This window comes from Pleurodeles waltl, chromosome 9 (assembly GCF_031143425.1).
Source record: "Pleurodeles waltl isolate 20211129_DDA chromosome 9, aPleWal1.hap1.20221129, whole genome shotgun sequence".
In the NCBI taxonomy this organism is placed as follows: Eukaryota; Metazoa; Chordata; class Amphibia; order Caudata; family Salamandridae; genus Pleurodeles; species Pleurodeles waltl.
The window spans coordinates 976,116,005-976,128,220 of record NC_090448.1 but is presented as its reverse complement, the minus strand read 5'-3'; the positions used below and the strand labels follow the sequence as shown (position 1 = coordinate 976,128,220).

The window sequence follows — 12,216 nt, the reverse complement described above, 5'->3', positions numbered from 1 at the left end:
TGAACCCTGTGTATGACTTTTAGTTTAATTGTGAAAAGTAGAAAATAGGTATGCACTAACTAAACCCTTCTGACTGCCCGTTCCACTGATGATCTGGAGAGGGGGATATTTTCAAAAACAGCAGCAACAACCGCCTAGATGTATTTGTCCATAATCAATTGGTCTATTTGCAGGCATAAGTGTCACACGAGGAGGCAAGTAAACAATCCGCTGGGGCTTAATATCACTACTTGAACTTCTGTGGAGCTTGTGTGTTCTCACATGGATGGTGCAACATGCCCTCACAGTCCATATCAGCAGCCATACATTTTTGCAAGCAGACCCCAACAGGTGCAACCGGAGCGCCCAACATGGGTGTAGAAGGAGAAAGACATGTCCCAAGGGAAAGAGGTCTGCTGAAGTCAAAAACATGAGGATCTTCAATGGAAGCCAAGGGAGTGATTGAATGTGTAAGTGACTACGGGCATATTTATACTTTGTTTGCATCGCATTTACATCATTTTTTTACGCAAATGCGGCGCAAACTTACCACCATATTTATATTTTGATGCTAGACACGTCTAGCGTCAAAATATTGGAGTTAGCACCATTTTTTGGATGCACCAACCCACTTTGCGTCAACAAGATGCAAGGTAGGCGTTCCCATCTAAAAAATGACACTATCCCCTTAGCACCATATTTATTCCCCCATTTTAAAATGACACACGGGTGGGAGGCGGACCCAAATAATGACGTTAAGCTTGCTTAGTGCCATTTTTTAACACCTGGGTCAGACCAGGCGTTGCCCAAACACCATGGAATGGGCTGACAGGTGCCCACCCCAAGCCCCAGGAACACCCCCACACACACACCAGAGGGACACCAGAGGATGGGGGGAACCCCATCCTATGTAAGTATGGGTAAGTATTATAGTAATTTTAAAAAACAGTTTTAAAGTGCCATTGGGGGCCCTAACATGGGGCTCCCTGCATGGCACTGGGTGCAATGGCCATGCCCAGGGGACACTGGTCTCCTGTGCTGGCAATCTGGGTGGTGGGCATGATTCCTGTCTTTGCTAAGACAGGAGTCATGTTTTCGGATGGTTGTGTGTCTGGAAATGACGCAAGGCTGGTTAGCAGCATTTTTTTGCCTCTAACCTGCTTAGCGTAATTTTTTGATGCAAAACCCCCTTCACCCCTACTGCCACCCCCGACCCGGCTAGCGTTTTTCTTTTTTTTTTTTTTTTACCCTAGCTCAAGCTTAGCGCCGGCTTGCGGCATTCTATAAATTTGGTGCCCGGGTGGCGCTTTGTAATGACGCAAGCCGACGGTAAACTTTTTTTTATACAAAACTCCATTACTGCAGTTTTGCACCAAAAAGTATAAATATGGGCCTACATTTGTATAGTGGAAACTGCTAAGTGAATTGCCCAAATTCTCTTTCTTTTAATTGAAAAAGGGCTGAGACATTGGTTGAAAGAAGTGCCTCTGCAGTTTCCTTCTGTAGGCCATGATGTTTGACTCAGAGCGTATGTTGGCAGAAGGTACATGTGGGACCCTTGTTAGACCTGTCAGCTCTTGGTGTGTTGTCCCCTGTGTTTTTGGCTTCTGACTGCCTGTTTTGATCTTGTGCTGAACTTCATTTTCTCTAGCTTTAGACCTCCGGGCACTTTACCACTTCCGACCAGTGCTAGACTGTAAGTGCTCTCTGTCTTAATTGTATTGGTGATTGGTTTATCCATGATTGGCCTATTTGATTTACTAGTACGTCCCTAGTATAGTGCACCATGTGTGCAAGGACCTGTGAATCAAATGCTACTAGTGGGCCTGCAGCACTGATTGTGCCACCCACATGAGTTGCCCGATAAACATGTCTCAGATCTGCCACTGCAGTGTCTGTGTGTGCAGTTTTTACCTGCTACTTCAACCTGTCAAGTGCACCCACATGCCTGGTCCAAACCTTTTCTTTTACTACATATAAGCCACCCCTAAGGTAGGCCCAAGGCAGCCTCATGGGCAGAGTGCAGTGTATTTAAAAGATAGGACATGTACTGGTGTGTTTTACATGTCCTGATATTGAAATACTGCTGAATTTGGTTTTCACTATTGTAAGGCATATCTCTCCCATAGGGTAGCATGGGGATTACCTTGAAATATCTTCTAAGTGCAATTTCCCATTGGAAGCAGATAGAGGTATGGAGTTTAGGGCCTTTGTCCTCATAATTTAAAAATACGTATTTTGGTGAAGTTGGTTTTTAAATTGTAGGTTTGAAAAGGCCACTTTTAGAAAGTGGGCATTTTCTTGCTTAACCATTCTGGGCTTCTGTCTGGCTGTGGAATACACGTCTGGATCAGGATGACAGTCGAACTGTGTTTGAATTCACTCTAGAGAGTGACACAAAGGGAGCGTGCCTACTTCAAAGGCAGAAATTAGTATAAGTATTGGACCTCTGAGCCCACAACTTTAGAATCCTTCTGGACCTAGGACATTCTGCCAGGAAGCAGAGACAGATGCTGTAGGAGGGACTGCCACTCTGCCTGTTGCTTTGCTGTGCTGGCCTGCTGCTTGCTGATTCTGTCCTCAGAGTGAACTGATTGGACTTGGCTTTCTACATCTTGCTTCCAAAGGTTCTCCAAGGGTCTGGACTGAGCTTACCTCCTGTTAGAATTCTCAGGGACATCAAATACTTCATCTGCCAGCGCCTGAGTTCTCTTGCTGAGAGTCCTGACTCACCAAGTTGTGCCAAATCCAGTTCCTGGGTCCTTCTGAGTGAGTTCTGGTGTAACCCGCGACGCTGTCCGACTCTGTGCCGCTGCCTGCACCTGAGCTATGGTCCCTGCGAGGGCAACGACCAACACCGCAGGCCCGATGCCGCTGCAGCACTTCTGAAGTCCCACCACAGGGTGAGTTCTGAGTACTTTGTCATCCACGTCCTTGCTCGCGACTCCGCTGCAGCACTTGTGGCCCCCTGGTGTGATTGCAACAATGCAAAGTCGAGGCCTCGGGTCTTGACCTGCTGGATTCATCGACCTCTCCAGATCGTAAAGAACCAAAGCCTCTCCACTGATGCCGCATCACCTCGACTGCAACCATAAGGAGCCCACGCTTCACCTCCCCGGCCTAGCAGTAAGGAACCAATGCCTCACCTCCCTGGTAAAAGTAAGGAACCGACATCGCACCAGCTCCACCGATTCCTCACCTCCCAGACTCCCTGCAACATCGTTGTTTCCTCGTTTTCCAAAGGTACTGTAGCTAGGCTCCATTTGATTCTGTGACCGGCCCGCATTCCCTCACCAGTGGCGTTGGACTGTTGGGAACGACTCAGTCAAGACGTTGTAAGAGCCCCATTTGGAGCTATTGTGTTTCTCAGCGCGTTATTGAAATGTAATCTTTAAAAATTAGTATTGTTACTTGCGTATGTTGGGTTTTTGCTGTTTTGGTCTTGTTTAACTCAGATAAATATTGACTATTTTTGTAAAGTGGTGTGGAATTCTTTGAGGTCTTTTCACTGTGTTACTGTGTATGTGTGTATGTATGAATACTTTGCACATTGCCCCTGAGATAAGCCTGACTGCTTGTGCCAAGCTACCAAGGGAGTGAGAAGGGTTATAGTAGCTGTGTGACTCCCTAACCCTGACTAGAATGAGGGTCCCTACTTGGACAGGATGCAAACCACTGCTAACTAGAGATCCCATTTCTAACAACCTTGAAATACCAAAGAGCATCCACATTTGAGGGACAGCGTATTCCTTCAAAATGAGGCAGAGCTTCTACATAGAGTCTCTCAGAGCCCTCATGGCCAACTGGGGAATCATGTTTCTTCAATAACCGTCTGACACATAATTATATCAAAAAGTCTTGAAGACACAGATATCATCCGACCCAAAGCCTGAGTAGACTTTGGTCAGTCCTTGTTACCCATCACTATATGTAACCGAACCCCATGAAGACCAGTGTTATCTACCTCACACACACAGCTACAAACATCCCAAGATCCATAAATGGCTCTTCTGAATAAGGCTGGAGTGATTTACTTCACAACTCACAATCGGCATCAAATCTCTCCACTTCTTCGTTGAAAGACAGATTGAAAGACCAGTCAAGACCCACATGGCCACAAAAAAGGAACTTCCTATTATCTCCTCAGTTGTGCTGAAAGTCAGTCTCTATCAGCGAAACATGATTTTAGAACCTCCATGCAAGCCCTTGTCCTTTCACACAAGTGCCTTTCGCACAGGTGTTCCTGGAACCCTCCCAGCTCTACTGGAGGGTATTCTGCTACTCAAGGTACCAAAGGCTTACAAGAAAACAACACACCATTCCACCCACAATGAAGGCACTGGCTACTTCTGCAAGCATGCTTTGTATTCAGAACTGTTATGCTACTTCTTGTACTGTAACGCAACACTCCAATCTACCTGGTTGTAAATCTCACCTTCTCCAGAGGTCAGCACAGCACATAATGAAGTGATTTCCAAAGGTTAGGAATCATGAGCACAATAATAAAAAAAAACTAGGTTACAAGTCTTCTAAATTTCCACACCAAGGTTATGCAAGAATATCCTTCCACGTACCAGGCTTCAATTCACAACTTCATGCAAGAGCTTAAAATGCCTCTCTTCAAAGACTTCTCCATCCACACCCATGAAAATCCCCAATTTGCTCTGGACAAGGGGTCTCCAACCTTTTCTGTATTAGGAGCTCTTTATGTTCAGTGAAAATCATCCCCAGCTAGTAATATTATTAGTAATGTACTAGTGACTACATCAGACAGGATTACATTAGTGGTTTCCTGATGCAAGATTACTAGCATTGATCACCTGAAGGCATCAGGCAGGGTTGCCAAAAGCAATGTAAAAAGGCTGTGAATTTCAAATGCCTTTACATTAGTGTTACATAACAACTATAGCTGCAATGCTGCTGACACCAAGGCAATGAAAGACCTGCCAACTCAGGTGGTTCTACTGTGTGTCACATTATATTGGCTCCCTTCACAAGATCACCCGGTGAGGAGCTGATATCACATGGTTGTGGGAAGATGAGTTGGAAACCGCTGCACAGAGTTGTTTTACTGATTATCTTTGGAGACTGTGAACAGCAGATGTCCATTAACGCATGTAAAAACACCCCAGGACAATGGTGACAGCTTCAGCGGCTCTCTGTTGTTTTTCTTTTTTGGAGTGGGAGAGGACGAATTGGTGGGCATCAGAGTGCCTATAAGGTGGTTCTTTGCACAAAGCCCCACCACTTCCAAGGTCTCACTCCCTCATCACATGGTGACTTATGTTTTCAAGTTGGCAGATCTGTAATGATACTCATAATAAGTCTCCCCATTATCAAATGATTTATCACTCAAATATTAGCTTTAAATATATTTTGGAAATTCAGCCATTTTTCTGCAAACATCAGCATATGAGTTTTGAAAATAGATGCACTTCAGTCTATATTACATACTCCCAATTTTGAAACACTGGTCGCCTGGAGAAAAGGTTACAAGATCAAGAGTGACAAAAAGAGTTTCATGTCCTCAATTCTATTGCCCACCCCATTTTATCCAAACTAATGGAAGAATCGTATCCAGCAAAATATGGAGGAGGCAGCTATCAAAGGTGAGTATGAAGATTAGGACTTGAGCATCACGGATTTTCAGGATAATGAAGTTCTCGAAACATCTCAGTGCAATATTTATCTCCTTTTACACTTTTTGTGATCACACATTTTTGGACTAACATTCAGATGCTAGTGCTTACTGGACCAAAATATAAATTTTCTAGTAATTACTGAACATGTATTCCCTGTTAAATGTTGGAAGGATAAAATTCACCTGCTAAAATTTGCAGGGGTGCGATTTTAGATGCAAAACTCATTATTCCAGTATGTTGGGTACCAGATGTTACCACACATACTAGAATGTAAGGGGGTATTTGTAATGAGGGTCTAAGTCTCAGCTCTGGAGCTAACAACTTTAAAATAAAACTGCCACTAATCCAGAAGTTTAATTATGCTGTTTACCAAAGGAAGGCAATCCTGGATTACTTCAAATTCAGACTATTGTGTAATTACAAGTGAAGTGATGAAGTAGTAGTATTAAGGGATCATAACTGGGATTTGTCAGTAAATAATATATTTCTAAAGAAAAAATATATCCAAAGTAAAGCACGTTCGAACATCTTACTTAGCCTTCTTTGGTGCATTTTGTTTGTCTCCTTCAGCATTGATCCTAATTAACCACTTTAGGTTTGCTGATACAGTTGGCTGTCGTTTTCTGATTGTTGGACTTTAAATGCAGTGGGCTCAATTCACCCCAAAAAAGTGTAGAAGTGAGATCGGAGTTCTATAACTTTACCTCGACCTACTCTTTCACTTTTTTTCAAATTCACAACGCAAGTGTGATGGTATGTCTGGAAAGCCACACCAGAGGCAGTATTTCTGGTGTACTATTACAGCTGTTGTGACCTTCTACAGGTGACTATTGCCTCTTGAGAAATTGTACATAGTGCACAGCTCTTTACAGTGGAATGGGGAGCTGATTGTGCAAACACACATTTTTTCTATTGGTTGAAATAACTTTCCTGCCTTTTCCAAAGCGAGGAATGGGTTATATTTTAGCTTGTGAACGCACATAAACATACGTTTGTGGACGCTAACAAACTTATGATCACGCCTAGTAATGCACACTTCCAGCTCCTTATGTGGGGTTTAATATTGTAGATTCCTCCACTCTTGTGCCACAGATTTCTGTAGTAGCGAACCATAACTCTAAACCTAGCACTATACTATACCGTAACCTTAAACTTGATGGTAAGCTTACCCGATCTGCCTACCAAGCCTACGAAAATTAGTTACATGTGTTGCTTCTGTGACCAGAAAATAACAGTACCAGGCTGGGAGCAGAGCGACTGGAATTATGTGATCTTGCAGTTATAGCTTTTTCTCCATAATTATGGGTTTGGTTATACACCACATAACCGCTCATTGGCTTCATAATCTGCAGATTTTAACAAACAAATGTTGTTTCTACCTCAAATATTACTAAAAATGTGGCGGCACATGTTGCCGCACAGTCGAAGGCCCTTCACAAAGGTAGACTGGTCACCTTTCTGTTGTGTATTGCTATATTTGGGTACTAAACTGGTACTAATGAGGTGGAACCTACGCCCAGGCAATGTTGCCAAGGGTAAAAATTATAATAACGAAGTAATGCTATCACAAAATATGCAGCATCACAACGCATCATTTGTCTTTAGTTGCCGCTTAATTTAGTCAACTCTGCTGCTAAAAAAGCCTTTAACACAGTAGACTGGGGGCATCTTCTTGCGGTGCAAGAGATCATGGGTATTGGCCCATGTTATCAGGACTGGGTAAAACTGTAATACAGTAATCCCACTGCTAGGGTGCACGTGGGTTGAACACGATCAGAAGCTTGGACATTGGGGTGTGGAATGAGACAGAACTGTCCCCTTTTCCCTCTCCTTTTTCCTCTCGGCATACAGCCACTAGCATCGTGGGGTGCCATAGCCTTGGGATTGGGGCATCCAAATAGGTACTACAAGCTACATTATTTCCCTATATGCGGGCTGTGCTGTATTTTACATCGCCACTCTGCAAGTAGAAATACCCATACTCCTATGACTTGTTTTGGGGTTTGGAGATATTTCCAGTCTCTGTCTTAGCAGGAATAAATCTTTACTATTTCCATTAGCAGGCCTGGCCGACATACCGCCAGATCATCTCCCACTATTAGGACTATGCTGGGAAATGGTGCACCATCGTTATCTAGGGATGCAAGTGGCCCACACTGAAAAACAACAACTTCGACTCAACATAGAGCGGGTACTAGTTGCCCTGCAGAATTCAGTAGCTTTCTGGAGCACATTGTCACTCTCAATTATGGGTAGGCTGGCCATAGCTAAAATGGTGATGCTGCCCGGGTGTTTATATATGCTGCAGGACATGTTCTGCCCTATCCCTAAGCAGATTTGTAAACAACTAACTTCCATACTTATTTCTCTACTGTGAGCAGGCTGTCGTAGTAGAGTAGCACTGACCACTATGACAAGACAATATGAAGATGGAGGTCTGGTGGCCCAAATTCGGTTCTGTATTATTGGGCTTCACACCTACAGCATGCAGCAACATGGTTCGTAGATGGGGACAACTGAGAAGAGTGTCTCCTGGCAGACTCACTTGACACGGATCAGCTCCCAGCAATTCCAATGGAAGAGGCAGGAGTAGCCAGGGATAGACCTTATGTAGTCCGACAAATGGCAAAAATAGGACAGGACTTTATTGAGGCGGCGCTAAAGAGGGCTCCATTTCACAGGGAACTACCCATTTGGATACTGAAACCAATATGTCATGTGATGGACAACATGTCTTTTCAAGCATGGAAAGAGGGTGGCTGCAATTTGTTGGGAGACCTGTACCCGGGCGAGTACTACATTACATAAGAACAAGCTTGTGAAACCTTTACATTGGGCCCAGGTTACTACCTACACTATGCTGGGATTGTAGAGGTGGCTAAAGGTAACTGCCCCACCTATGCAGACACACCACAAACTACACACACATTGGACATCCTGCTGAACTGTGGGTCAGGCCAACATCTCACAACACTACTGTATAGGGCAACGAGAAAAGAGGCAACAGGGCCTCTGATCCGAGCACCCGTCGCATGGGACACGGATTTAATAGTACCTTCTGGGTGACAGGGAGTGAAGCCACAGCTGCAGCTGTATGCATGCAGTACCTACCAAAGCATGACTTAAACTGGTGCATTATAACTTTCTACATAGAACACATTTAACGCCCAGGAAACTGCAACGCATAACACCCACACAGCAAGATAGGTGCCCAAGCTGTAATGGCGGCGGAGCGGACTTCATGTATTTAGCATGGCACTGTCAGGCAGTTCAGGACTACTGGACACAGGTAGTGACTGAATGAAATAGAGCAACACCTATCCTCATTGACTGCACTCTGTTACAATGCCTACTGGCTCAAGCCAAGAAACCCAAAAATCACACAATAGCCTATAAATTCCTACAGCTAGCCCTGCTGTTGGCCCGATGCCGCGTGGCTACCACGTGGATGGGACAGAGGGCCTCAGTGATAGAACTCTGGCACAGGGATGTCCAAGAATGGGCATAAGAGGAAGAGGTCCACATGAGGCGCAGTAGAGCGGATGAAAAATTAACAGAACATCTACAGGAATGGGGGAATCTTTACAATACATTTTTAACTCCATCCTTAGATGGGGAATCAGTTAATATTCACAATTCCATTTCTAGCGAAGATAATGACATAGATACAACTGGGGGACATAGTTAAGAAGAGAAGTGTTGGGGAAAATTGCAGTTGGAATAATTTGTATAATAATTTGTGCAGCATGTTAACGGGAATCATTAAATGTATGTACACAATGGAAACAGACTCTTATCCCCTTAAGTTAATCTGTACTGTGTAGACCATGACTTTGACCGCCCCATGTTGTTATTTGAAAACTAAAAATAAAGGTTTAAAAAAACTTTGCTGCACAAATTGGTCCTCCCTTGTCGCATAATTCGAGTGGCCCTGGCAATAGTGTGTTTTCTACAACGGTCATCCTTTGGGAGCACCTACCTGAGAAGAAGCGCCCAATGGAAAGAGGCAGGAGGCGCAGGAACGTCAGGGGATTGGCGAAGGAGACGGCAAACAGCGCAGAGACGTAGGCCACGCCCAGCACCATCGAGTAGAAGCAGCTGCAGCCCGTGTAGAAGCAGAACATCACAAAATTGCGCATGTTGCTGTTGCCCACACAGTTGCCAGTGAAGAAGCAGTGGTGGTCGTGCTTCAGGGTCATGCGGCTGCACAGGCGGCAGTAATGGCTGCCAGTCGGGTTCTGGCCCTGTCTGACATCCGGCTTTGTCCCGCCCCGCAGATCCTCAGGGGTGTTCCGGATGACCAGGATGTAGTTGCCCACGACATTGACCACGAGGAAGAGGAAGAAGGCCACGTGCATCAGGGGCGCTGGAGAAAGCACATGGCCTGAGGAGTCTTTGATCATGCAGGGCAGGAAGAAGAAGAGTTGGAGGGCAAAGGTCACTACACAGAGGCCGATAAAGTAGGCAGGAGCCATGACATTCAGCAGCCGGAGTATCAGCATCGTACAGGCCACATTCCTGCAGAGGGGAAGAAGTTTGTGCATTTGTTAAACTTTAGGTGCAAGACAGCTGAAGCAGTGAAAATTGCATCAGACTAGGCCTCACAGAGAGTGACAGGCAGCGGCAACAAACTAGATGGGCACAATCATAGCCTGGAAAACAGACGAAAGCGTAGGACCCCCACTCAACAAAATGTGCTAAAGTACAAGGATGTGCAAGTGGTGTATTTGTGACAAAATTACCTAAACCTACCTATTATGTTATTACAGGAGGACACTAATGCATTACAGCCCTTCTGTTATATGACAGCCCCAGTGGAAAACCTGTTTTGGATATTCATTTAGGGGTGAATGTTAATTTACGTGTGACGTCCCTCCTTCTTGAAGATTCCTCGACATACTGGCATTCTCAAAGAGGCACTGGGGCAGGAACCCTGCCCATGCAGGTAAGAACTCCACTGTATGCCAACCAGGGCATGAGATACTAACCGCCTCTTATAAACAGGCTAGTGGGGATTCTGTCTCCAAGCCAGACAGTGCAGCAAAAGCCTCACAACTGGCCTCGAGTGTAAACATGGACAACAAAATATATTTTGCTAAAACTGACGTCCTGGAAGATAAACTGCCAAAGCCTCCATGTTATCTTAAAATATCATACATTTTGATCTGCCTTTAATTCCTAAATCCAACCAAACTTACTTGCCACACATTTTAGGACTTTGTTAATTTTCTTCTCTACCTCCAGTTCCTGGATATTTGAAGCAAGAGCTTTTAGTGCAATAGTTGTAGTCTGTTTACCCACTCTGCACTAATCACTTGGCTCTGCTCTAGTGTACCCTTGGTTAGAGGTCCTTCGTGCCCTGGGCCCGGGTGGATCTCTTGGGCGCTTCCAAGGGGCATGATGAGACTGGGACACAAAATAGTCCTGGGCCCCAAAATAAAAGTGACACCAGTTTGTTAATCAGATAACTAAAATAGAGACCTATGTTTACAAATTGGGGCAGTTGTTAAATTGTAAAACAGACATCACCAATGAGTACCTTGTGAGCTACTGGTATCTCTCCAACTACCTGATAGTAGCTGATCTGAGTGCAGCCCAGCCTATTAAATGAGAAACGTTTGCTTAATTGAATAAATATTTGTAAACCAAAATAGAAAAATCTGTATTTGAGGTGGAAATGTGTGTATTTTCCAGAGCCCATAATTTCCAAAATATATTTAAAGCTGACATTTGATTGATAAATATACTAAAAGCTTTATATTACTACCTCACTACCAAGGGCATTGCATCCATGGCTGTTCCACATTACAATTATACAGCCATTTAAAATTGATAAAGCCTTACTGCTGGCAATCCTGCACTGAGATGATCATGGCAGGTAATCTTGCAAAAGTGGTCAATCTTGTCTGATGTGTACAACACTGATAGTATTAGTAGCTCGGGGTAATTTTCAATGAAAATAAGTAGCTCTTGTTACTGAGAAGGTTGGAGACCACTGTTGTAAAGACACGCTGTATTAGTGTTCTGCAAGTTATGGGAGACTGCATGGCTTTGTGCTTGCTTCTGGCAATGTTTGTTTTAATACCAGGGAAATCAATTATAAAACATGGCCCAGCAGAGCATGAACCAGGCCCACAAACAGCCAAAAAGGGGCTCTCACAATGACCTGTCAGACCAGCCGAGCAGGCGCTGCCTGATTACCCTATAGGACACCCCACTCTGCCTGAGTGTGCTACTGCAGAGCCTCTGGGTTGACTTCGCATTCCTAGGCACGTGGCATGTTCCTCAGACGAGGGAATTTTTTTTAACCCCCTGGGTCTACAGCGTATTATTATATAATGAGATGACTAAAGGGTTGCCATGATGTATGAAGTAAATAACTTATTTATAGGCTCAAGGACACCAGTAAAACATATTACTATAATCCAACTGAATGGTCCTCATTTTATGAAAGATAAAAGGCTGGGTCAGCACAACTGGAATTCAGATTTCCGAAATCAAAGGCTACACGTTGATCTATGCACGGGGCACATTTCCCACTGAGCTACTTCACCTATTGCCTTTTCTTTTCCCGCCATCTCCCCTCCCGGCTCCA

The 12,216-nt window shown here is 44.4% G+C and overlaps 1 protein-coding gene across 1 annotated transcript in view; it reads right to left on the bottom strand.

Moving 5' to 3' along the window:
- ZDHHC22 (zinc finger DHHC-type palmitoyltransferase 22) overlaps positions 1–12,216 on the bottom strand; it is a 47,833-nt gene that overhangs the window by 30,815 nt on the left and 4,802 nt on the right. The window contains exon 2 of the mRNA XM_069208425.1: positions 9,601–10,139. Coding sequence (XP_069064526.1) covers positions 9,601–10,123 — 523 coding nt within the window. The 5' untranslated portion in view covers positions 10,124–10,139. The remainder of the gene's footprint in view (positions 1–9,600; positions 10,140–12,216) is intronic.